General features: G+C 53.5%; 1 protein-coding gene across 2 annotated transcripts in view; it reads left to right on the top strand.

The window, feature by feature from the left end:
- DSCAML1 (DS cell adhesion molecule like 1) overlaps positions 1-26,844 on the top strand; it is an 80,591-nt gene that overhangs the window by 5,883 nt on the left and 47,864 nt on the right. For both annotated transcript variants that reach the window (NM_001396617.1, XM_040652178.2), the window contains exons 2-3: positions 794-1,111; positions 2,836-2,982. In NM_001396617.1, the coding sequence (NP_001383546.1) occupies positions 794-1,111; positions 2,836-2,982 (465 nt within the window). The remainder of the gene's footprint in view (positions 1-793; positions 1,112-2,835; positions 2,983-26,844) is intronic.

Genomic DNA, 26,844 nt, shown 5'->3' with positions numbered 1-26,844 from the left:
CCTGGACAGGGCTCTGCACAGGATGGGTTTGAGGCGCTTTGGGCTTTCGTCTGTTGACCTGGCTGAGAATGAGTGGAGCATGATGTGGGCACAGATGTGGATCCTGGTGGCTGTTCTCCCCCCTGTTCCTGTTCTCTCCTCCCCAGGTGAAGGAATTGGGGTCAGGGAGGTCCCCAGCGGCTCGCTGGAGCCGGCAGCATGGCACGCTCTGTGCTGGCTCTGCAGCACCACGAGTGGTGCTCCCAGGCAGAGCTATTAATACACCGCCGAGGGCCGCTTGCTATATCTGTGTCCTTCTGCCCACGCAGAAAAGTGTGGCTAAAAAAAGAAAAACGGAACTGAGTGACTGGGGGCTGCCTCGTCCTTATTTGTAGGCAGCTTTGCTCACCGTGGTGGAAAAGGGGAATTTGTGGTCCTGGAGTGACAAGGAGGGTGCTGGCTGGAGAGGTCTCCTTTGCTTTTCTGCATTGATCACGGTGTCCTGGGCAGCTCCTGGGCAGTGTGAGCTGTGCTTTGGTGCAAGCTCAGCGCCACCAGTGCATGCACAGCCCCTGGCACCAGCTAATGGTGCATCCGTGCAGAGCCCGCGCTGCACATCTGGGGCTGCACATCTGGCAGAGGAGCACCCATGCATGGGGGCATCTGGTTGCTGTGAGATGCTCGTGGTCCCTAACCCGTGCTTCCAGCCCCTGCCCTGATGTTCTCTGTGTGCTCTGTGGTTGGGTTCAGGGTGGTCACCCTGCTGGGGAGCATCGCCATCCGCACTGACCCTCAGACTCTGCTTCCTCTGCAGCTCACACTGAAGATGTTGGAACCAGCCTCTACTTTGTGAACGACTCCATCCAGCAGGTCACCTTCTCCAGCACAGTGGGGGTGGTGATCCCCTGCCCGGCCGCGGGGTCACCCAGCGCCGTCCTTCGGTGGTATTTGGCCACAGGCGACGACATCTACGATGTGCCCCACATCCGGCATGTCCATGCCAATGGGACTTTGCAGCTCTACCCCTTCTCGCCATCAGCCTTCAATAGCTTTATCCACGACAACGACTACTTCTGCACGGCGGAGAACTCGGCTGGCAAAATCAGGAGCCCGAATATCCGTGTTAAAGCAGGTAGGAGCTCTCTGAGGTTCGGGGCTCGGATGCGGTGATGGCTTTTCTTGGTTCTCCTGGCCTGCCCACCTGGTGTGGGATGGCGACAGCACGCTGCTGTGCTCAGAGGAGCGCTGAGCGTGGGCTGCGCTGCCCCGCTGTGAGGGCACCGATCGATGCTGCACAGCCGGAGAGCAGGGGTTGGATGAACGGGAGGCAGCTGCCAATATGTCTGTGAGCTGTGTCCTGCCTGAGCTCAGAGCAGGCTGTGCAGTGCAGGTCTGCCGCTGGCATAGGGAGGGCTGTGCGGTGATGGGCAGGGGCATGGCGGGTGGCTTGGGTGCAGCAATGGTGTGGCTGCGTCCTTGCACCTCCCTTAAGCGGCGTAAACCATCGTGTACGGGAGGACCTGGGACGTATCCATCTGTGGCTCAGAGCCCCACCATGTCCCACAGCCCCTCTCAGACCGCTCTGTTCCCATTGAAGCATCCAGCCCAAGCGCGCCAAGGCTTATTAAGCAAGGAAAAAAGGAGGAATATGGCAAAGAGCTGCTTCCAAAAGCTGTTATGGTAAATTATTGACCAGGCTGAGGAGGGCTAATAGCCCAGGAATGGCTTCATTATGTAACCTATTAAAAGTGGGGCTAGCAGAGGGAACATGACAGAAGTGACTACAGGGTTTTTTTATTTTAATACCTTGTACTGCAGAGTAAATGGGTATTAACCCCCCTCCTGGAGTGAATTATTTACCAACATTAGCAGGTTACCTATAAACCACAGCTTAGTGGAGGAGGGATGGTGGCAGGTAGGGGTGCAGTAAACGTGGCTGTGCAGCATGGAGCTGCCCCCCTCCTCGTGTCAGGGCTCTGTGAGCTCCTTTGCTGCCCAGGACCCGCATCTATCCCATTAGCAGGTGCAGTGAGTGGGCAGTGTGCAGTGGGGCAATGAGCAGAGCCACCAAGATGACCTCAGCAGTGGTCGCTCCAAGCACTTTGGCTCTGGAACACTTGAAATTGGTTGAAGCCTTTGTGTCTACTTGGCTATCTTGTGTCCTCTGCTTTGTGATGGCCATGCAGCACAAAAAGCCAATGGCAGGTGTATAAAGAAAGCAAGTAAGACCCAATTAAAAACATGAGGAATTGGCAAAACTTTCAAAAGGTTTAGCAAACCTAGTAGTGAGCGCAGGGGGTAAATCTCTCTGGCCAATGGAAAACTCTAAGCATGCTGCTCTTGATTTTAAACTACCCTTGTGGGAACAAACAGCTTGGCAGCAGCAGGGGCTGCGGGGCTGGGGTTGGGGTGCTGGGGGCAGAGCCCAGCTGGGTGCCCCCCATGCTCCTTGCTGGCCTTCAAAGCCTGTGAGTAAGCCATGTGATTAAGGAGGCTTTGGCTGACTAAGCTGCTGCAGTGCTGGTGTCCCTTTCTGTGCAGGTTTCTCCCCTTCACCCCATCAATAGCAGGGAGCTGGGGGGGGCAGCGGTGCATGTGGGGCCTATCCTACAACTGGCTGCTTACCTGTGCCTGCTACCTTCCCTGCTCCCCTACTGACCAGGTGAGGTGTCACCCAGCAGCACCCAGCAACAGACCCATTCTGCTCCTGATCTCTAGCAGCAGTGCAAGGTGCCCTGACAGCCAGCGAGGTGGGGGGTTGGTTTTCTCTTAGGGGGGGAATGGAGGATTAAAGCAAAATTAAGCGGGCTTCCATCCAGTGCTGCCATGCCACCAACCATCTGCTCCCCTCTGCAGTTTTCAGGGAGCCGTACACCGTCCGGGTGGAGGACCAAAGGTCGATGCGTGGAAACGTGGCTGTCTTCAAGTGCCTCATCCCCTCCTCAGTGCAGGAATATGTTAGTGTTGTGTCCTGGGAGAAAGACACCGTTTCTATCATCCCAGGTAAGAGAGCAGCTGCTGGGGAAGCGCCGTGGTCCTTGGAATACCTGACCTGCTTGGCCGTGTTGGGCTGGCTGTTGTGGAGGATGGCGTTTGGTGCTGCCAAAGCCAAGGCTTTTATTGAGGACCATCCTGTGGCTTCACACCGGAGAGGCCCGGTGGTGTGAGCAGATGTGCTGTGTTGGTGTCTCTGGTGCTGTGGATGGTGATGCTCTGCGCGTTGCTGAGCTCGTGGCTCCTGTCCCGGTGTCTGCTGCCTTCCTGAGCCATCTCACCCCCATGGCTGCATGCCACCTTGTGCTGGGACAGCAGGAGATGTCCCGTGCTGTCCCCATCCTGACCTGCAGCTGGTTGGTTTCCCTGGTTTTTGAATGGCACGGAGTCAGTTTTCCAGCCTCTTGACTTGAAAATGGCATTGTGTGTCTCTTCTCTCTGTGGGTAACTGGCAGCCACGTGGCAACCCTGGCAGGATGTGCCCCCACCAGTGTGACAGAGGGGGACAGCAGCACCCAACCCTTCGCAGGGACCCTTGGGCAGTTCCCCATGGCTTTTGATATCCTATGAGAGCAGGGAGGCTCTGAAAGCAGGGTCCTGCCCCAGTGGGTCCCCCGGGTGGGATACAGCCTCCCAGGCTTGGTGTGGTCAAGCAGAGGATGCTGCTGGCTGTGTTGTGCTGGGTCCTGCCAGTCTGTCACAGTCTCAGGAGCAGCACAGGGCTGTGGCAGGTGCTGTGTGGGGCCACCGGTGTCCCCGTGTGCCGGGGTGACCTCCTGGCTCCCTCCCTGGCTGTATTGATGACCGTGCTGGCTGCCCGGCGCAGCGTGGGTGAGCTGGTAGTAAAGCGATCGATGCTGCTTTCCCCAGGGGATCCAGAAAGAATTAAAGGATTTTGCCCAAAGTGAGCACTCGGTGCTTGATATTTGCTCACAGGTCAGTAAGTCCCACTGTTTCCCCCAGGGCCACATTGGCTACGCCGTGCCCAGGGGCTGCCACCAGCGGGGGACAGCCGGGGGGACATCCCGGTGCCAGCTGCTGACCGTGCATGGGAGGGGATTTGCTCTAATCCGCCTTACGGGGCTGTTTCCTAAGGAGCTTAAGGAGCAGAGTGCTTCACCTGGAGGGCGACAGAGCAGCCTTCCGGAGGGCTGTTGTAGCATCTCGGGGTGCAGCCCAGCTGCTGGCTCAGTGCTCCCCTGTATTTGGCATGGGGATGGACATTGGGAGGCAGCGCTCCTCTCACTGCTGCGGCTTTCTAGGGTCTGTGAGGTGACACCTGGGAGCTGTGCTGGAGCATCCAGGGCACACATCTCCACCGACCCTCGTGCCAATCCTGGTGCTGGCACCAAGCCCACGCCGGGCTGCGGAGCTGGGGCGAGGAGCCAACACCCTGCTGTGGTCAGGGCTCCAGCCCAGTGCCCCTCCTCCCCAGCACTGACCCACTTCTGACAGTCTCAGGATGAAATATTGCATGAGACTCCTCACCCCGTGGTCTTCCCCAGGCAGGAGCTGGGAAGGATGCTGCTCGTTGATGGGCAGCTGCTCTGTGTCTGCAACATCCTTGTGCCTGGAAAGGGAGATTTCTGTTTAGCAAACAGTCTTCTCAAATACAAACCTGTGTAAGCATCTTTCCGCTGTTTCAGGAGGTTTTGCAGCATCATGGAAATACCTTCAGCAGCAGTTGCAACTCAGGAGGAGCACTGTTCCCTGATGGGCTGGCTCAGTGCATAGCAGCTTCTGGTGCTGCTCTTCTGCTCTGGGGGCTCCCAACGGTGCTGGAGGCCCTGGGGACGTCAGGGTGCTCTGATGGACTTGTGCTGTGCCGTGGAGTTGCAGGAGCAGAGTGGTGTCTGTGCTCTGCGTGAGCAGCAGCAGTGCATTGCCCACCCAAGCACCCATGCACACACATGATCTCAGCCAGGCCTGCTCCCGAGCTCACTGCTGCGGTGGATTTTTTTTTTTTATTTAATATGATGATTTAATTAGAGTGGAACAATTTTAACATTCTAAAGCAATAATTACCCTAAAGACAGAACATACAAATTGTGTTACAGTGCGGAGTCAACACAAGCAAGCGTGTTTTGCTGTTGGATTACAAATATAGTATCTGCCTGGAGCTGATTTCTCATTGCTCTTGCTAGAGCTGGTGCTGGCTTTGCTGTTACCAAACCGTGGTCTCCCCTTGAAATGGGGGGAGTAATTCCTGCTCATCCCCATGCTCTCCTGCTGCTGTGCCCTGTGCTCTCCGTGCTCCTTTAGCGCTGCTCCCAGCGGTGCAGTGCTGCTTTCTGAGCGCTCTGCCTGACTTCTCTCCTCCAATTCCTCCATGTGTGCTTTCTCAGGAGCTCCTGCTGGGTTTATTTTGGGTGAGATCTTGAAACAATGGCGGAGCAGTGCCTCGTGTCCGCGTCGCGCTGCCGCAGGAGGGGCTTCGGTGCTGACTCGCGTGGTTTGGTTAACTTGGCAACGCTGTAACTTACCCTGAAATCAAAGATAAATTCTTTATGGAAGGTTATCCTGCACATAAATCATCATTAGTGCGGCTCATTTTTGTTTAATGCCTACCTAACGGTGCCGTAGTCTAAAAATGTGTGTTTAGTGAAGTCAAGGGTTGCGGAGAAATTATAGGGTTTTCAAAAAGCCATTTGCTTTGCTGGTGCTCGCGTCCAAATCAATCTTGCTGTTCGTTCTCAGCCTGGTAGCACACGTGCAGCAGCACTCCCAGTGTTCTGGCGTGGAACGTGGGCTCGTGCTTATTCAGAATAAAGCAGCAGCGCTCGCGGATCTGGGGGCTGCGTGCAAGGTTTGCGCTTCACACCGAGGCTGTGATTTCAAACTCTGTTGCTATTGATGAATCTTGATGTATCCTTGGGGGTGGGGTGGGAGGAGGACCGGGGAGGATGCAGCTGAGCAGCGTGCTTCCGCGTGCCTCTCCCTTCCCTGGAGGGAAACGGGGAGAAGCCGCTGCCCTGAGCTGAGCGAATGGCTCTATTAAAGCGCTGGGTAACGTGAGGTCTGGCAGCACACGGGTTGGATTTGTCAGAGGAACTGTTGCATCCGCGACCGGAGCTGCCTCGGCGTCACCGTGCTCTAGTTGTTGTGACACAGAAATGGAAATGTGCAGTGCTGACGCGTCCTCCCTGCAGGTGTTACCTGATAGGAAGGGATTTCAGCAGGGCTGGGTGTGCATCCATCCTGGGGGGCTGTGCGGGGAGGCAGGCAGTGAGCTGAAGGTGTTGGAATGGGCTAGTGAGGAGTGGTCAGCCCTTCTTGGAGAATATGGCCTATGGGCAGCGACTGAAGGAACTGGGGCTGTTTGGTCTGGGGAAGAGGAGGCTGAGGGGAGACCTTATTGCTCTCTTCGAATACCTGAAAGGTGATGACAGTGAGAGCAGGGTTGGTCTCTTCTCACTGGCAACGGATTGCAGGACGAGGGGAAGTGACCTCAAGTTGCACCAGGGGAGGTTTAGGTTGGATATCAGGAAGAATTTCTTTACAAAAAGGGTTGTTAAGCACTGGAATGGGCTCCCCAGGGAGGTGGTTGAGTCACCATCCCTGAATGTGTTTGAAAACTGTCTGGATGTGGTGCTCAGGGATGTGATTGAGCGGAAGGCTGTTAGAGGTAGGGCAGTATGGTCAGGTTGTGGTTGGACTTGGTGATCTTTAAGGTCTTTTCCAACCTGAGCAATTCTATGATGCTGTGATTCTGCAGCAGGGAGCTCCCTGCTCTGCTTGGTGGCTTTTCCCAAACCTCGCTTCCAAACGAGGCACATGTGTATGTTGGGTGGCCACGAAGTCCTTCCACTGGAAGCCAATGTGTGGAGTTCCGTGCCAGAACCATGGAAAGAAATTCTGTTCTGCAAAGTTTGGATGGTTTCTGTGAATGTTTTTGTTTGGAATGTAGGAAACACCTTTAAGGTCTTTTTCAATGCAGGCCGTTCTATGATTCTATGGAGCACCTACACTGATCTGGTGGTGCTGGCTCACATGTGAGCTTAAATTAAGTACCCTTTGCCATGCTGTGCCCGAGTCTATGGATGGGATTCTCGAACTCATCTCAGAGACCCTTCAGTGATGTAGAGAATAAAATTGTAGCAGCTTTCGGTGATTAAATACATCCATCTGCCCCAAAGATGTATGCTCTGCTTTGCTGTACCTGGCAGCATCTGCCACGCGCTGCATTTCTCTCTAAAATATTGCAGTGCAGCTCTGCACAAATCCCACTTTACTCTGTCCACTTTACTCCAAGCACAGTGAGCCCAGAGGCACAGCGTGGGGTTGCCAGCAGTTAAACCCAATGGTGTGCATGGGTGTGATGCTCTGTGTGCCGTGGGATGGGGCAGCTGATCCAAGAGGCATGGCTAGCGGGCCAGGGGAGCGAAGCATTGTCCTTTGGCCAATGGACTTGTTCTGGGGGCACTGAGCTCCTGGAGAAAAGCTGGGATAGAGTCAAGGTGGTGAGTTGAAAGGTGGTGCTTGTCTGTGTGCTTATCCTCAGTGGGATGGTTTGGGGGCCGGAGATACATTGCTGGAGATGGCCACCACATCTTGGGAAAGACCTCTAAGGTCACCAAGTCCAACCATCAACCCATCCCCACCATGTCCCCAAGTGCCACATCTCTACGGTTCTTGAGCACCTCCAGGGTCAGAGATTCTGTCAAATATCCATCTCCCAATGAATGCTGAGAGCCGGGTCCAAAGATTCCTGAAGTTTTGCATCAGAAATTATGTGGAAATGTGACCTCCTCCCTCCCCGCGTTGCTGGAAGTTTGGCTTCTTCATGCCATCACTGCAGGATATGTCAGCTCCTGCTACATAGCAAAGTCACAGGAAAGCTCTGCTGGCATCTGTGTGAATGCCCACAGCTTTTTAGGGTAAAACACAGATGAGTAATTAAATTGGTGCCTCTGAGCCCCCCCCCAACCACTCTCTGGTGTGGGATAGACCCTTGGCAGAGGGGTTTCATGGGATGTGCTACTTCTATTTGAACACACAGTAGCTCAGGCTGTTTCAGAGCCTGCAGTGGCGGGGTGTGGGCACTCTAGGAGGAGTCACCCCAACTTCATGGGATGCCCACACTGGAGGGGAAGGGGTGGGGGCTGTTGCCCCATCTGCCCCTGCGGTAGGCACGGCGTGGGGCTGGCACCCATCTCCTGGACAGCAGGAAGCCAGGCTGTGACCGGTGGGAATGAGGTGCCCTTTTCACTTACATTTCATAGCGCTGTGGAGCAGCCTGATGTGATTCAGCTGAGCGTGGTCCTGCCCTCCCCTGGCTGGGGGTGCTGCGGAACCTTTTCCTCTGTCGGTCCCAAGATCTCCCAAAGTGTCCCGGTGTCCCCCCGCCCCTCGCACCCTCTCTGGCTGCGACATGTGCCCAGACCTGTTACAGAGGGAAGGAGCTCCAGGCGTTATTCTCACCAAGTGGGGTGAGATTCTGTCTGAAATCATTTCATCCTTCCCCAGAGACTTGGCGTGAATTTTATCTAATCGCCATGGCAACAGATAAAAAAAGGTGTGAGCACATCTCCTTTTGCTGTGATAATTCAGATTTATATATTCAGATCAGATTGGAGTTAGAGATTTTAAAAGGAGCAGATGCAGCAGAAGGTGTGACTGCAAATAATGTGGCGAGAACGTTTGATGCTCCTGCCCTTTAAGAGGGGAGAGCGCTTTCCTGCAGGATCTTTCTTTTTTTTTCTGGAATATAATTATTCCATCAAATCCACTTTAACAAGGATTCATTATAGCCCTGATAATGCAGAGTCACGTTGGAGACGATCTCACACACATGCACACACACACATACAAGAAGACTAAAACAAGTCAATAAGATGCATGTGAATAGAGAGGGGTGAGCGCCTATTGCTTCCAGCTGTGCCCGTGCTGCGGTGGGCACTGGTGGCAGTGGTGTGGTTGCAGTGTGCCCATCCCTCCTCTGCCATGAGCCCCAGTTTTGCAGAGTGGGTTTGGCTGCCAGCCTCACCTCCTGTGCAGCAGATCTCAGCTGCTGATGTTGCAGTGAGAATTGCCTGGGAACTGCATGAGCTCAGCCCGTTCTGCAGGAAAGCTCTGTGCCGCTTTGGCTGTGCTGTTGGAGCACTTCTCTCCTGCAGAAGCTCCATCTGAGGTCAGAGCGAGGAGGTCCCTGGCTGCTGTGGGTGCAGGGCAGAGAGCTGCCTGTGGAGGGAAGGTGCTGTTGGTTCAGCATGTAGCATCCCAACCCCGTGCCCCAGCCCTGTGTGATGTCCTTGCCCTCTCCAAGCCCTGTGCGGTGGTGGAGCACGAGCCAAGAGCAGCGCAGTGAGCTCAACAGTGTTGAAATAGAGGTGATCATGTTGGAGCTGCCATCTCTGCACACCTGTGCATGTAAATCTGCTGCTGCTCGAGGAGCTGTGGTGCTTAGGGAATGGATGAATGGTGTACAAAGGCTGGGGTGGATGGCTGTACATCTCTGCCTGACACCTCACTGCTGTTCTCCAGCCCCACATCTGTCTCCAGCACTGACATCTCAGGGCTCAGGCTGAGCTTCCAGGTGTGGGAGGCTCTGCTGGTATGGAGATGCCCAAGGATCCCTTGAAGCCCAGGAGGGTTGGGCACAGACCATGGGAAGCTGCTGGGAATGGAGGGTGAGCATGTGTGGGCTCCACCTTGCCAGGAGTGCCTGAGCACTGAGTGCTGGTGCTGCTCTTGACATGGGGATGGGATGAGTGATGTGGAGTGGGGAGAGGAGCAGGAAACAAATGGAGGAATGCGTTCTGCTGGTGGCAGCAGGACATGCTGCATGGACTTGAGTCCCAGGGTGGCTCCACACAGGTTTAGTTCCAACTGTGCCCTGAATTGCAGATTGTGATTTTGCAGAAGATTTCCAAGAAGCCGAGGGGAGAAGCAAAGCCCTCTGCAGTGCACTGGGAGAGAGGAGTGTGCTGTCTGCCACTCAAAAGGCGTTTGCCAAATCGTAATGTTTCTGTGCGCTTTGGAGGCATTGCTGCTGAAGGAGAGCTGCAATCCTTGGGGGTCTGGAGCTCTATGATGCGCCGGGTCACCTCAGGACAAGACTATGGAACCCTTTTTGGTTGGAATCTGCTGCCATCTCCCTGAATGTGCTCAGGCCGACTTTGGGGATTGTTTGGAGGGAAGGGGTTTGCTGCACCAGGTGTTTGCTGGCATGGTCAGAGCCCTGCTCTGCCTCAATATTTTCCCTTTTAATTGTGATCTAATGGAGTGAGGATGGTGCTGGTTGTGCCCTGTGACCCTGAGGTCTCCAGAGGAGCTGCACCTCCCAGGGCAACGTGCCTACAATCACTGCAGCATTGCAATCATGGTGTGCAAACCATGCAGGTCAGAGCTCTTCTCAAACCACGTTCTCGTAATCTTCAGCCCTCAGGGCTGTGTTGGGCTGGGGAGAAGAGGACCCATGGCTGCGTGCTGCGGAGCTCATCCCTGCCTTGTGCCATCACTGCTGACACAGCCACTGGGGTGGCTGACACATGTGGGGACGAGGATGCGGCCACGTCGGGGTGCAGGAGCTGCTTGCTGCCCCCGGGAGCTGCAGGGCTGCTGCTGCTTCCTCCTCCTCCTCCTCCCCACGCATCCACAGATGCAGAAACAATCGCGGTCATTATTCCTACCATGGTGACAGTGACAGTGGCAGAGATGCCAGCTTCCTCACACAGACGGCTTTATTTCATCTCCTCTGTTTTTCAAAGCCTCTTTCATTTTGTATGAGGAGACAGATGTGAAGGGCTGCGGGCTGATAAATTCTGCTGTCTTATGAAAAGAGAGGGTGGGTTTGTGTTGTGGGTGCTCCTCTCCCTCCCACCCCAGCCCCCTCCCAGCAGCGTTTTGCTGCAGAGGGTGCTCCCTCCTGCTGGTGTGGGATGCAGGGATTTGGGGGACAGGGCCGTGTGATGTCAAAGACCTCTAAGATCATCAAGTCCAACCTTCAACCCGCCCCCACCATGCCCAGTGAGCTATGTCCTTCAGTGCCACGTCTCCATGCTTTTGGACTGCGACCTGCCTCTCTCCCTGAAACGCATTGCAGTGCCTGGCCCTGGTACCCTCAGAGAGACCCAGGCTGTAAATTTGCTAGCGAGGAGCTGACCTCAGCAAGGGCCGAGCCTTTCCATGGCGTTGCAGCCTCCATCTCCTCTTCGAAGTGCGCCAGGATCGCGGTGCTGCTGGGTGCTGCTGCTGCTGCCCGCGGCCCTCGCGCCTGCTCCGGTGATGCTCCTTCCAGTTTAAAAATAAATTGCTCCATCTTTAATTGCGGTTTAAATAACTGCTTCATTTTTATTTAAATGCGGCTCTGTAAGGCTTGGAGAACAATTAGGAGAAAATACAGGGCATTGCTCTGGTGCGTATGTTCAAGCATATAATTAATATTTTTTTTTTTTATTATTATTATACTGATGTTTGCCGAATCTGGAAAAAGATCTCATTGTTCCTCCTGATGTAGTCATGCACAAGAGCTGTGCGTGCACCAGGCGCTTTGGGCCTCCATTGCAGCAGCTGTGTGCCCAAGGTGGGCTCCTCAGCCCACCCACGGGTGCTGGGATGGACGCACGGAGCCACAGAGTGGTTTGCAGCCCATGGCATGTTGCTCATGGTGTGAGCAGGGCGTGCTGCTTCTATCCCAGCCCAGCACTGGTGCTCTTCCAAAGGCTTTTGGTAGCCCCTGCTGCCAGGTGCTGCTACTGCACCTCCACCGCTGGGGAGAGCTTGTGCTTTTTGGTGAGAAATGGTATGGAAAGGCCAATAAATGACTCGTGGGTGTTGGGTGAAACCTCTGCGAGGCTCTAAGTGACCCTCTCACAAGCGAGCTGGAATATAAATCTCATTCAGAGTCGATAGGCATTGGGTTCCTACGTGCCCGACACAGCTAAAATGCCTCTCGTTGGAGGGCTGCAGGGGGACCGTATGTGGTCTGGCAGCTCGGAGCCGATCTCTCAGAGGTGCTGTACGTGGTGACAGAGCTGCTCGCAGTAAACAAGCTGCTGCCCCTTTGGATTGGTGACAGTTTTTTAACCATTTATTAAAACGGCGATGAGCTCTTCTTGGAAATGGAATCTTAATAGCGAGCGTGGCAGAGATTTTTCACAGATGGCAGCACTGCCAAGAGCAGGCATTCAAGAAAACATTCATCAAAAACATTCATTTCTTTCAAAAAGAAATTGACGTTTATAGCGTAGACAAATTTGGGACTCATTTGATTTGCCTTTCAGTTCCTGAATTTTTAGAGGTCACATTTTTCTGCACCTTTGAGGGCTGGAAACCGCTGTTATTTTTAACCAAGAACTGAGATTTCTGCCTAACCGCGTGGTACCCCGCAGTGGGGCTGGGGTGGGAGCGAGGGGCTCACTGTGCTCCGCCTGTGCACCCCCTGATCCTTAGAAGGGGGCAATTCATCTGCAGCTCATCTCCATTCCATCTGAAGGCTGCACCACGTTGGGTTTGGGCCTTCCCTCGAGCAATACTTCTAATTTCTGTTTGTTTCCAGTGCTTCCATTGCCTGTTGTGTGTCTTTCCACTGGTAGCAGCTCTGATAAGCTGTTGTGGTCAAGCTGCACCTGCAGGTTGTAGAATCATAGAACAGCTGATGGGGCAGCAACAATCAACAACAACTGCAGGTGGGGCCTTCCAGGAACAGAGCAGAGGGGCACAACCCCCTCCCTCTCCTCTCCGTGCTGCCACCCCTCTGTTGCTGCAGCCCAGGGGACTGTCGGCCTTCCGGGCTGCAGGCGCACACTGCTGCCTCATGTCCCGCTTCTGTCCATCGGGACCCCCAAGTCCTTCTCCGCAGGGCTGCTCTCAACGAGTTCTTCTCCAGGCTGTGCTCATGTCTGGCACTGCTCCGACCCAACTGCCACACCTTGGACTTGCTGAACCTCATTAGGTTCTCACGTGCCCGCTTTCTGAGCCTGTCCAGGTCCCTCTGCATGGCGTCCCTTCCTTCTGTTGTGTCCACTGCACCACTCAGCTTGGTGTCCTCAAGGCCGCAAGGCATGGCCCCACGATTCCCTCCTCCTGTATGGGATGCCCATATCCCTGTGGGCTTCCAAGAGCAAATCCTCGTGCTGAGGTCCATCCTTGATGTCTGAGCAGCAGACAAACTATTGGGTCCTGAAGAAGGTGACAAAAACCAGCGCCAGAATAGCAGTGCTGAGAGCTTTGGTCCATCAGTGAAGGGAAATGCAGAGTTCTGCTTCCCCATCAGAGGGGAGTTATGATCCTGAGCTTAATGGTTCTGCTTTGTCTTCCATGTTTGTATGTATCCTGGTGTAAGAGTTGAGTGCTCACAAGGAGTTCTGTTTGCATTTTCTTGGCCTGTACAGAACCCCCACATGGTGCTCCTGTTTGTGTTCTGTTATTGTTTTGCAGCCTGCAATGCACTGAAAGCATGGGCAGGGGTTGAACTGTTGTGCTGTGTTGGGTGACTACACGTGGGTTATAGTTCCCCTATAGCCCTGCTGTGCTGGAGGGGATCAATTGCAGGCAAGGTTTTGTGCAGCCTGTGTCTACACTTTTGTTGTAGTGGGGCCTATGTTTAACCCAACACCACTTTGCTGTGCCCCGTGAAATATGAACAGCTGAATTTCTTCTTTATTTATGTATGTGCGTATGCTACGTGTGAAACAAAGCAGGTAGAAATGATGAATTGCAGCTAATGCTGCTGTGTGATGGAGATAAGGCTGTAATTATTTGTTTGGGCAGCATGAATCAACACCAAAAGCCCAATGGAAAACAAAGTGATAATTTACATCTGTGTGTGTGGGTCTCCTGGGCTGTGTGACCAGGCATGAACTTATGTGAGCTGTGCTCACGCATGGCTAGAGCAGGGCGATTTGTTGTCACATCCATGTGCCGTCCTCATGGGCTGTGTTTGGAGAGTCCTGGGCTGCTCCCCAAGCACTGATATGCCCTGGGCTTCTTTTTCCTCCTAAAGGGAGGGATAATTTTTTCCAGTATTTGAAGGGAGCGTATAAACAGGAGGGGAACCAGCTGTTTATGAGGGTGGATAGTGATAGGACAAGGGGGAATGGTGTTAAACTGAGACAGGGGAGGTTTACGCTGGATATGAGGAGGAAGTTTTTCACCCAGAGAGTGGTGACGCACTGAACAGGTTGCCCAAGGAGGCTGTGGATGCCCCATCCCTGCAGGCATTCAAGGCCAGGCTGGATGTGGCTCTGGGCAGCCTGGTCTGCTGGTTGGCAACCCTGCACATAGCGGGGGCTTGAAACTCGATGGTTGTTGTGGTCCTTCTCAACCCAGGCCATTCTATGATTCTATGATAAAGACACAGATCCTGCAGCCACAGCTGGAGCCGTTCACCATTCCTCTCCCTTGTGCAAACAAGATCTGTGTTGCTGAATTTTGGAAGAAGCAAACTGTGCCGTGTTCAGAAGGTGTTCCTTTTGGCAGAAGCTTTTGTTGCAATGCTTTCTCCTGAAAAAAGTGTTTGAGGGAAGGGAGGAGCTGCAGAGAAACGGAGCGGTTAGCAAGGGTCAGACAGGAGGATGCATGGCGGATCGCTGTAGTGCATCCTGCATTACCACCGCGTATTTATATCTCAGTGTAAAGGGGAAAAATGCACATACTATCAAACGATGCGCTTTTTTATCTTCTTTATGGCTTCTAATGCTATAGCTGGTTCTTTAAAACCACTAAAAGCATAAGCATTAAAGCAATTTTCTGGAGTAATATAGCAAGAGGTCTACAGAAGCTCTGCAACATTTGATAATAGTTGCCATCTTCAGCTGAAGATAATGATGTTAACAAATGTAATGGGAGTAATGAGTGGAGATTCAAAAAGCAGCTTTTGTTTAATTTTTTTGTAATGCAAATGAGTTTGGGAATAAAGAAGGAGAGTGGAAAATAATGAAAACTTCATTTGAAATGAGTCTTAATCCTCGCAGTCGAGAGCTGGGGAAGGACGGGAGGCTGAGGCTGAGCAGGGCAGGTCCAGGGGAGGGGTGTGCAGAGCTCTTCCTCCCGCATCTCTGCTGGGTGGAAGCAAAACTTCCCCCCTCCTGCTCCCGGAGCTGAAGTGCTTTGCGTTTCCGCAGCACCTCCACTTTGAAGTGATGCAGGCTGAGTTCAGCCTTATGACAGCCCGGTGACTCCCTCTCCCCATCAGAACAAATGAATTTGCTTTATTTAGATTGACTCCCAGCCAAAGTGATAGGTATGAGGCTGGCAAATAAGCATCCTTGTGATGAGGACTGGCACTTATGCATGTGCAGAAGATTCAGGTCTGTCAGCTTGTGTCAGCTCGCCTTCTATGGAGTGTTTAATCTGCTAACCCTTGGCCAAGAAATGCATTAAGAGATCTGCGGCAAGTAGGAGCTCAAGAACTGAGCAGCGCTGGAGCCTGCCTCTCTCCTGCTAATCCGCCCTGAAGTGATGGGAGAGGGCAGAGGAGGCACAGCAGCACCAGGTGCTGCGTCGGAGGGAGCGATGGTAGCGCGGAGCAGCTCCATCCCAGCGCGGTGTCCTCAGGGAACGGCCGCCCGGTGATCACGGGAGGGCATTGTGATCTCATCTCATCTTCCTTTTTCTTTTTTTTTTTGTTTTTGTTTTGGATGGGTGAAGGTGTGATTTGTAGCATCTGGCTTCGCAATTTGCAGTTTTTAATTATTCTGAAATTTCAGCGTAGATTTTTATGGTGAGCAGAGGCATGTCTGCAAGCAAGGAAGGAACCTTAATGATGATCCAAGATGAATCTGCAGGATGAAATATCAGTGCAATAAACAAGGCTGTATAGAACAGAAATGCAAAGCAAAAAGGTATCAAAGCAGTGATCTATAAATGGGATTTCTTTCTGGAGCCGTTCCCTGCTGCAACAAGGGCTGTCCCTACTTGGGGGCATTAGTCAGCTGCTCGGTGCTCTGGATTCAATAGCACAGCAGTTATCTTTGCAACAATTTGTTGGGTTTGTCAGGCTTGCAGACAGCCGAGGTTGGGCTGGACGGGGCTCTGAGCACTGCTGGAGTTGTGGGTGTCCCCGTGCACTGCAGGGAGTGGCACCAGATAGCCCTTGAGGGTCCCTTCCTACTCAAATGATTTTATGATAATGGTGGAAACCAAGTCAGCAGCACCTTGGCTGTCCCGGTGCGTGTGGCTCTGGCACTCGGCTTTTCTTTCTCACTGGGATCCAAATTGTTCTTACTGTGAATCCCAACACAATAATTTGTGTTCACCAAGGGCTAAATTTAGTCCCTCTGGAGGTTTATTTGTGGTTGCTAGATAACACTCTCATTTTGGCTTCTGTACCAAACTCCTTACTGCCTCCTTCACCTTTCCTGCTGACCTCTGCTTCCATCCCCAAGAAACAAACCAGTGCCTTTCAACTTGGCTACACATGCTGTGCTGGGGCTCCCACTTCTCAGCAGCCACGTGGGGTTTTGACATTGGCCTCCTTCCCTAAAGAAAGGCTGGGCTGTGATATTACAGCAAGAACTGTACTCCAGAGCACACTCCTGCATCACCCCAAGGGAGCTCGGATTGTGCTCAGTGGGATGATGCCCACCAAGGGGATGCTGCGTGGGGTGGATGTGCAGCCGAGCCCCAACCCGCAGCAGGTTCTGCGCCTGCTCACGGGGCTCCCTGCAAAGCTTGACCGAGCTGCAAATGGCTTAATTTGCCCCGCGGCGGTGGCGAGCATATTAGAAATGTGCTGACATCTACCTTGTTTGCGTATGAGCGCAGAGCCTAATTACCGCGCCGATGCCGTGCTGGAGGCTGCGCAGCGAGCGCTCACCACGTGCCCAGCATCACTGAGATGCTTTGGTCAGAAGGCTCCAAGTTAGGCTCGCGATTGTTCTCCCTCTGTTTGTTTTTGCAGCTCTCAGAGTGGCATATTATCCTCTGTTTTCTTTCTCCAGCCACCTAAACTCTGGAAAATTGCGATAATGAAGGGTAATGATACAGTGTGGGGAGCAGGCTTCCATTTAAAGTCTTTTAAAATGGGATAAACAGAAGCAGGAAACATTTATTTACAAATATTTTTGTATGAGAAGGAGAAGAAGATGCTGTTTTGTCTGGGTTTGATGTGTGTATCCCTCCCATCGGCCTTCAGCCCTTGGTGCCTGCAAGGGGGCCCTCTGGCAGGCAGCGGGCATTGGGCTGGGCTGGGGGGAGCCTGCATTGCTGCTCGGAGCAGAGAGGGGTGATGTGCAATACCATCACCCAGAAATAGCGCTGTGCTTTTTGCACAGCCCACATGGGGCTCTCTGACCGGCAGCACCTAATGGCACTGCCGGAACTGAGGTCCTGGTGGCGTGAAAACCTCATTTGAAATGCAAGTGAGGGGCAGGGAATTTGCTTTTAACATCAATATTCAGAAATAGCGCATGTAAATAATAGATGGTGCTGTGAGCTGGGGCCTGTCTGTCACAGCAAACCAAGGTGACAGTGACAGGATGGGGCGGGGGGGGCTGCGCTCCCTCCTGGGGCAGGGTGGGCTCCTGCCCGGCTGTGGGCACCGCTCCCACCACTGGTCAGGTCCTACCTGCTGGTGGGGGGGCCAATAATCTACAGCAGGATTTGCCCGGTCTTAAATTAGCTCTCACAACTCGAGCTTAGCTCAAATCTCCACGCCTCTCTGCTTTGGTTTCTCCTTTTTTTAATTTCTATTTTTATTCCTCCTATTGTGCGCTCTTTGTCTTTAAGCTGATAGCACAGGAGCAGTTCTGCTCTGAGCAGGCACAGGCTGCTGTGTTTTCTCTGAACTGCTGGCAATTAGACCAGAATAGCCGTCTCCCTAACGATAATGTATTGTGCACTATCGCTGCGGTGCTTACAGTGCAGTGCATGATCCCTGGGAAGTTTGGGTGCTGCGGGAGGTTTGGGCTGCAGTGGGGTCTGGATGCTGTGGGGTTGGACCCAGAGTGTGGTGGAGCAATGTGGGTGCTGGGATGCTCCATGTCTGTGCCCACCACGATGAGGGTGTGCTGGGGATGTGGAGAACCTCAGGTTGCAGAGAGCCTCAGGGTGCAGGAGCAGGGAAGGAGGGATGTGGAGAGCCTCAGGTTGCAGGAGGGGTGCAGAGAGCCTTGGGAAGCAGGAGAACACCTCAACTCGAAGCCTCCAGCACTCACTGCATGGAGCAAGGGGAGAAAAATTGTCCCTCCCCCAACACGAAGAGAGAGATGGAGCCTTTACCGCACTAACCCTGAATGGGAGGGAGGAGCAGGGCATGAGCTCCTGCCGGTCCCTCCGAGCTGCTGCACAAAGCAGCTTCCCAGCCCGGCGAACACGATATGGTGAGGGGTTTTAAAGTTGTGACCTTAGCAAATGTATCAGCCGGGAGAAAAGAGCTTTTTTTTTTTCCTTTCCCCCGTTACGGTGTCAGCATAGCTGTGGCTTTTAAACCGCATTACACAGGCTTGTCATCCAAGATAAAACGTTATGAAGATAAAATGCTGCGCGGGGAGCAGGAGGGGACTTCCCAGCGCCGGGGCTCAGCGCAGCCGCAGGACGGGGCAGAAGCGAGTGTCAGGAGCTGGGGCTGCGCAGAGCTGACAGCCAGCATGTGTGCGGCCGGGGGGCAGCCCCGGGCCCCTCCTTCACGGGTCAGGGAGCACCCACTGCCGCTGCCTGGCACAGCCGCGTGCCTGCAAAGGGCAAGCGGAGCTGCACGGAGCAGTGCCGAGCATCGCTGCCGCCTGTGCATCCAGCCCGGAGGATGCTGGAGCCTCCTTAGCTTGATGGACAGCACGTCGATAGTATTAATGTACTCCGGGCTCTGTTAATGTCTGTGGTAAGTCTCCTCCTGCCCCTTGCCATCACTTTTCCGTGCTGGCTGCCTGTGACATTAATCTGCTGCTCTGTGCTTGCAGCCGTCGCTGCAGAGGGTTTTGGGGCAGCTCGGGATCCCAGCAGGGTCCTGGTGCTGAGTGCAACGGTGACTGCTGGTGATAACACAATGCAGATGTGGAGACAACACTGCATCCAAGCCCCAGTGATTCCTTCTGGGAAGGCTGTAGGGCAGCCAAACGCTGAGTGGCTTTGGTGGCATATGTACACCTTAAAGATGATGGCCCACTGAGCATGGAGACACTTCAGAGCAAGAAATCTATCTATGGGTTGCAAATAATAAGCCCTGTGAGCGCCTCCTAGGTTTCCCATTTGCTTTGCTGTCCGCTCGAGTTTCTATTGCTGAGCTCAGTGCACCAGCCCATGCCATCCCCATGCACTGAACAGCCCCACGTGTCCATTGCTGATGTTCCTGGGGCCACGTGGGGCTGACCCACTGCTCCCTCAGCTGCAGGAGCAGGAGATGCCTCCCACTGCAGCAGAAGGACTCTCATTTTCCAGGCACTAATGACATTTCCAGCAGCCTGGAACGTGCATTTAAAATGCCATCTGCACAGATGTGCTTGCAGAGGACACCCTGGGGCTGCATCCTGCAGGATTTGCCTGCGCTGCCTGGTGTCCGTGTGCCTGTACTATGGGAATGTCGTGGGTCTGAAGTGACTGCAGTGCTCCTAGGAAAGGCTCAGTGATGCTTTGGGAGCCTCTAAATCAGCTCGGTCTGTCCCTGCGAGGGAGTTCCCCTGTGGGTTTCCAGACCCATCTGCCAGTGGCAAAGACATTTTCCTGCTGCCTTAAAAAGGACTTGAAACAAACCTGCACCCCGTTCCTGCTGCTGGGCTGCACTTCCCCAGCAACGATACAGTGAGGACAGCAGTATCTTGCCTTGCTCAAGCCAGCCCGCGGCGAAGGAGGGACCCCGAGGCAGCGTCTGATCTGCAAGCAAAGCACAAAACAAAACAGAATGGGAAGAGCTGCTGTGACCTGACACCAAGCAAGGAACAAAAAAGGGAAAGAAAGAAAAGGAGGCAAGGGTGTGCTGTAGTTACAAGGCCAGGTAATCCCACCGTTGAGCCCAGTGAATGTTGAAGCTGGAACATTAACTTGTCCTGGGCATGTTCCGCTTGTAGCAGGGATGAATGTAAAAGCAATGCTGTTAGCTGCCTTATTAAAGGCTTGGTTCTAAGTCAATATGCACACGTCCCAGGTGGCTTAGTGCTGTAATTCCTAAAGCTTCGCAGTTCTTTGGCTGCACTTTTTGCTTCAGGTTTCTTCATGTCGTTTAAGCCCCTCTGCTGTGCTGTGTCCATCCCAGGAGGGGGCTGAGGGTGGGGGTCTCCCCCGGGTGCTGCCAGCACTTCCAGTCCGTGCTTTGGTCCGCCCATAGCCCAAAGCGCTGGCGCTGTCCTGCCATTGTGGTGCTGAAACGTCTCCGTGTCCTGCCCTGCTTTACGCGGTCGTGTGTGCGTGAGGCTGTGCTGGGCTCACACCTGCTGTATGTGCTCCAGTGAGCAAATATTTGCAGGCAGGAGGAGATAATCCCTGCTGATACTGATGTTCACCCATTGTGGTGAGCAGCTTCTTCCCGATTCTCTGTGAGAAGCAGGGAGAGGCCCTCTCACTGAAGTCTCCAGCTCCATATAGTCATGCAGCTTTCATGGCCTGCATTTGTCTGGGATTTTCATCCTCTCTCTTATCGTCTTCCATCCCAAAACCACTGTGCAGTGCTGTGCTGTTGAAAACTGCTCTGTCCCTCCATGAGTCTGCTTTGGCGCTGGGTACCCATGTTCTGCTGTCTGGGATGGTTGTGAACCTTTCATGTTCTGATTTGTGGGGGCCAAGGAGAGAACAAAGCCCTTTGTCATGGTTTGTGGGGACCAAGGAAAGGACAAAGCCGGCTGTACTGCAGCCACGAGGCCGCCCCTGGTTTTGCAGGTCAGCATCCAGCTGCTCCTCTTGGACAGGGTCCAAAGGGGGCGAATGGTTACAACATGAGTAAAGCTGCCCTGTTAACACCCACCAGCTCTGATGATGCAGGCAATCACAGCACAGGGCATGGCATTCTCCAAAGTAATGGCATTCAGGTTTAACCCAGAGACCTCCCTCAATGCTAAGTAAAAGCTGTATTGGTGTATCATAGAATCATTAAGGTAGGAAAAGACCTCTGAGATCACCAAGTCCATCCATCACCCCATCCCCACCATGCCCACAAAGCCATGCCCTGAGCAAGCAGGTGTCTGTCCTTCAGTGAGAGAGCTGCCACCGCTTGCAGGTGCGTCGGTCCCTGGCACAAAGCATCCTCCTGAGCCTGCTCCAAGCTGGCTCCCAGCCTGTATTAATTTAATTTCATTTTTAACTCTCTCTCCTCACATGCAGGGCAGACCCAGCTGCGAGCTCTGGCATGAGGCGCGTGTGTTGTGTGCTCCGAATGGGAGATTTGCTGCCCCTAATCCTCCAATTGCTTGGGGAGCTAGTGTTCAGGCTAAAGATATGCATAATGGGATTTGTGCTCCTTGAAATATATTTACTAGCGGAGACCATTGATCAGTGTATTGATTAACTGCTATTGATTAGCCTGATGTGAGACAGTTGGGCTCCAGCCTGCTGCAATCCATCATAATTGCTCCATTCTGCTATGGGGTTGGTCCTGCTGGGGGTGTTTGTGTGATGGGGTACCTCCAGCTGCAGCTATTCACCAAATCTCAGCTCTGCTCCCACTGACTCTGCAGCTATTCCTGGAGGTGTAGGGGAGAGGGGAGGGAGTGGAGAGACCAGTGCTAAGCATAAAGCTGCCTTTGTGTGAGTGCTTTTGAGATCAGTGGGAGTGAGCAAGAGGTGATGCTGCCGGGCGGCAGCCTGCATGTCCTGAGCATGAAAAAGCTGTGGGTCTTGGAGCAGTTCTAGATGTGAACTTCTGGACCCTGCTCCTTGCATTCTGTGATGTCAGCCCGCTGCCCAAAGACTCACTCCACGGAACTGCTGATTTTTGTCATGGCAGAAAGAGGCTGTGCCGGGGCAAGGAAGATCACCCTGACAGCATCATTAATAGCAATTTCGCTGTCCTGGTCATTGATTCATCGTGGAGTTCACTCTTCCAGGAGGATTTCAACTGTTACATCCATGTGCTAAAATACACATCCATTTGGTGCGGGGGATGCTCACATCACAGCATCCCACGCAGTGCTAGCAGGGCTCGGACCCCTTGCTGCAGTGGGATTGGCAGCAGGACACAGCTCTATGGAACAGCCATCTCAATTCCCCCCAGGGTCCAGCAGCAGGCATGGGGTGTGCTGGGATGCACAGCGCCCGCTGCAGCTCACAGAAGCGCTGGGCTCTGGCTAGTTCAGCGTAGGAATAAATGTTTCAGTTGCGCTATAAATAATGGAGCGAGTAAAGATGTTGTGTAAGTGGTGCTCTGGGTTTTGCCAGAAGGTAAGTAGTTTGTTGTTGGGGTTTTTTTGTTTGCTGTGTTATGGGTTTTGTGTTTTTTTTCTGTTTTGTTTTTTGTTTTTGTGCTGTGTTTTTACTGTTTTCCCCCCATTTTTTTCACGCGTCCAACACAGAGAGCTTCACGCCAGGGACCTGAGGAAAGCAGCCCTGCTGCAAGGGAAGGAGAAGATTAAGCTGTTGGAATGAAGTGAATCAATTCTTAGCAGTGTGCTCTGCTGCACAGCAGGGTCTCCCCGGGGACAGAGGGGTCCGCTGGGGGCATGGAACCCGTTCTTTTTGCACCAGAGTGTGCTGCTAGCTTATGGCAACGCCTGTGCTCTTGCAAGGGTTTTGGAGAGGAGTAAGCAAGCATGAAGGGGGATTTGCTGGATGGCTTGCAAAGACATGGGTCCTGTTGCAAAGGGAGTGAGACCAGGTGTCCTGTTCTATCTGAGAATGCTTTGGTGCTCTATTTTTTGCAAACATGTTGACTGGCTGCTGCATGCATGTCCTACAGTGTTTAATGAGAGGGGCAGGTGTGGGTGCTCTGAGTTGTGAGCAGGGTGCCCACTGTGCTGCTGGGGGCAGGTGGAGGCTGTGCGTGAGGTTTGTTGATGCCCAACACAGCTGGCGGCAGTGCTTTGTGGGGCCTTTGAGTGCGACGGGAATATACGTGCTTAAATGTAATTACCCCCAAGAAAAAAATACAGCTTAATTGTGGCTGGTGATGCACTGCTTTTGGTGCCAGGGAAGCCAGCTGCAGGCTGCGTATGCTGGGAGAGGGACAATGTGGGGCATGTCCGGGGAAAACAAGGGGAACTTAACTTGTTGGGTATGCATAAAGGACCAGTCAGCTCCACCTGCGTTTCACCTCATATTGTCCATCAGCCATGACAAACGGACGCAGATAACACAGGCTGGGCTCTTAGAGACTCCGCATTCAGTGCAGAGTGGATTAGGAAGGGGCTTTGCTTCCTCACAGATGAGCGCTTTAAGCACTTGTGTTGTGCATCCTGCTGGGAAGAAGCCAAATGTTGGGACAGCTGGCCAGACCCCGGGTTGGTGGGATTTGTGGGTAGGTGTTGTTACAAACAAGATCTCAATTGATTTATCTGGACACATGACTTTTAATTTTACGGCGGGGCAGAGTGCTGCCCCAAATCTGGATAAAAATGAGTCCATGCGGTGTCTCTGCACCCACAGACAGGGTCTGGGTTTGGATGGGGCCAGTGAACATGCAGTCCCTATAGCCTGCGCTCTGTGTCTCCTTCCCAGCTCTGGGAGTGTTGGAGGAGGCTGTGGAGAACCAAAGGGAGACCTTCCCTATGAGTTACACTGACATGAATATTTCACAGCTCTCCACCGTGGATGGATGTGGTTATAATAGCGCCTGACAGGTGCCACGCTCCCCAGCCTTCCACTGTCCACCGTGCTCACCTGAGGCAGTGGAGAGGATGAGCTGTACTATGCTATATGGTACCCACTTGTTCATGTCCCTTCTCCATGGGCAATATAGAGTTTGCCCCACTCTGCTGGCTATTTTCCTGCTCTGGCATGTCTCTAAGTTTTTTGTAGATGTGATTGCTTTGTGCATATTCCTTTTGGTGCATGCTCTGCAAAACACAGCACAGCTTCTCTTGTGAAGGGTCTGGAGCACAAATCTGAGGGGGAGCAGCTGAGGGAACTGGGATTGTTCAGTCTGGAGAAGAGGAGGCTCAGGGAAGACCTTGTTGCTCTCTACAGCTCTCTGAAAGGAGGTTGTGGTGAGGTTGGGGTCAGTCTCTTCTCCCAGGTAGCAGCAACAGGATGAGAAGGAATGGCCTCAGGTTGCAACAGTGAAGGTTCAGGCTTGTATTAGGAGAAACTTCTCCAAGAGTGATGAGGTACTGGCACAGCCTGCCCAGGGGGGTGGTAAAGTCACTGTCCCTGGAGGTGTTCAAGAGACATGGAGATGTGGCACTGAGGGACACGGTCAGTGGGCAATATTGGTGTTAGGTGGATGGTTGGACTGGGTGATCATAGAGACTGTTTCTGGCCTTTATGACTCAATGAATCTCCCAGTGGGGGGGCTGCACACTGGTGTTGCGCCTGGCAAATGCTCAGTGGGACCTTGGAGAGCTCTGCAGGGGGCTGTCTTTCTTTCCCTGCTTCCTTAGTAGTGGTCATGGATGGTCTTGGCTCTGATGCACCCTTCTTGTGCCATGCTCCTTGTGCTGCTCCCAGTGTCCGGGCATGGCTGGGGACACGCCAGCGCTGTCATCTTGGGTGCTGTCACCACTCTGGCACACAGAGCGGGCGGGCTGAGCGCTCCGTCAGCTGCAGACAGCACGGCGGGGGCTTCGCTCTGGCCTCCATCACTTCCTGTAGGAAATCACTTCACTTACCCAGATGCGAGCGTACAGACGCGCTGCCTGCGGGCTGCCCTCCTCTCCCCCGCGAAGCCGGAGACTCTTACGCAAATCGCTTTTCACGCTTCCCTAATTGAAACTGTCAGATGGGCTTACCTTTTTTATTTATTTATTTATTTTTGGTGGAGACGGAGGACGCATGAATTCCGCCATGGATATCCCAGCAGCTATGGAGAGATCGATAAGATGAGGTTGCGTCTGTGGCGTATATATTACAGGAGGGGCAGTGGCAATATTTCAGCAGGAAAGCAGAGCCAAACCGGCACGCACAGAGCGCACGGCTGGCTGCGTGAAACATGGGAATGGATGGGCTTTGGTGACAAGGATTTTGGCCATGGAGACAAGGAGTTTGGACGTGGCGCAGGGGTTCCTTTTGGCCTTGGTGTGAACGCAGCAGTGGGCGCTTGGCTGGCTGTGGATGGTGGGCATGGAACGGGGGGTGGTGGCACAGGGGGATGCGCCAGGTCTTGCTGCCACCCCCCACCGCCTCCCTCCAGAAATCCCCGTGGCAGGGATTTGCGCTTTGATTATTTTCAAATACCGGTTTGTGTAAAATTTGATTTGAGGAAACATTTTTCTCCCACATGCCGTAGGATTGAGGGCGTGTAATCCCTCCTAAATCGCATGGACGAGGTTTGTATTGCAATGCCGGTATCAGAGCTAACAAAAGGGGATTAGAAGGGAAAATTCTGCGTGAAAACCTGCCACTCTTTGAGGGCTTTTAGTACAAAGAAGATAAGATAGGTAGAGCAGAGCCATTTTTAACCCAGTTTTTAATGCACTCAGTGCCTCTCCTTTCTGATGCGAAGCAGAGGGGAGATGGGACTCATGTTAACCCTTTCCCAGGGCACTGCCTGCCCAAAAAACCCCGTTGGGTTGGGTGTGCCAGCCCTCCACCAGCTCTGCCCGCTTGTCACCACAGAACTGGATGCTGCCAGCCCCGACCCCACAGTGCGTGTCAACCTCAGCCACCGTGCGTGGCGCGGGGATGCTGTCCTGTGGGGCTGTCACATGGCTCCTGTCACATTGCCATCAGTCGGGAGGAGGCATTGTAACGGAGACAGCTGTCAACCTCTGCGGGCGGATCGCCGCCTGCAAATATATTACAGGAGCTCGGCGAGTGCCAAGGCACATCAGACCAGGGGAAGAGATGCTCCGGGGGGAGATGAAAGGATCCCGTCAGTGGAATTCATGTGGAATAAGCTTTCCACAGGAGATATTTCCTCCTAATCCTCCTTAGTGCTCAGCTGATGCCTTGAAGCATCAGGGGTTTATATGCCTTTTAAAAATTCATTCTCTCTGATACAACAGCGGGTGTGCGTGTTATCACCTGGCAGAGCCTGGATGGGCTCTTGGACCATGCTGCAGCAAGTTCCCCAGCTTGGCCTTGCACTCCTTCAGATGCACATCCCAGCAGGGAGCAGGGTCACCCCAGCACGTGGGTTTGCAGTGGGATCCATCCGGAGGCGGGTGGGAAGTGGCTGCGGGATGGGAGATGCACTTACTGCTGCTTCAGCCCCCATCCATCTGCTCTGCTAATTGCAGCTGGACTTAAAACATAATATTCCACTTATCTGGTCAAGGGATACATGTTCGTTATTACAATTGATTACCACTAAAACCTGTCTGATACCCAGATTTACAGCAGGGCTGCAGAGCCAGGAGCAGCCAGGACCTGGCACATGTGGGGCTGTGGGATCAGGAGGGTTTTGCCCTGTATGGGGGCCCAGCAACCACGGTGTTCAGGTCCTGTGGGATGAGCGCTGTGCCTCTTCTCTCACCATACAGTGTTTTATTGTAGTGGTTTATGGTCCTGGACAGGGCAAGGACAGGGGAGCCGTGTGAGCTGCTGGCTGCCAAGTTGTCTTTATTCTGCCATCTGCATGCAAGGCTGTTAATTTTGGTACACTTGACCCCATGGTGGGATGTGATCCTGCAGATGTTGCTGCTCATGGGCTGAGTCTGGCCACAGTGGCTGAGTTGAGAACTGCCATCAATCTGCAGTGTGGAATCATAGGCTCGTTGAATGGCCCAGCTTGGAGGGGACCTCAAAGCCCACCCAGTGCCACCCCCGGCCATGGGCAGGGCTGCCCCCCACCAGCTCAGGCTGCCCAGGGCCCCATCCAACCTGCCCTTGAGAGCCTGCAGGGATGGGGCACCCACAGCTCTCTGGGCAACCTGTGCCTCACATCTAACATAAATCTCCCCTCTGGTAGTTTAA

This window comes from Gallus gallus, chromosome 24 (genome assembly GCF_016699485.2).
Source record: "Gallus gallus isolate bGalGal1 chromosome 24, bGalGal1.mat.broiler.GRCg7b, whole genome shotgun sequence".
NCBI lineage: Eukaryota > Metazoa > Chordata > Aves > Galliformes > Phasianidae > Gallus > Gallus gallus.
Note: the sequence above shows the minus strand (reverse complement) of the source record. Positions and strands in the feature narration are given on the sequence as shown.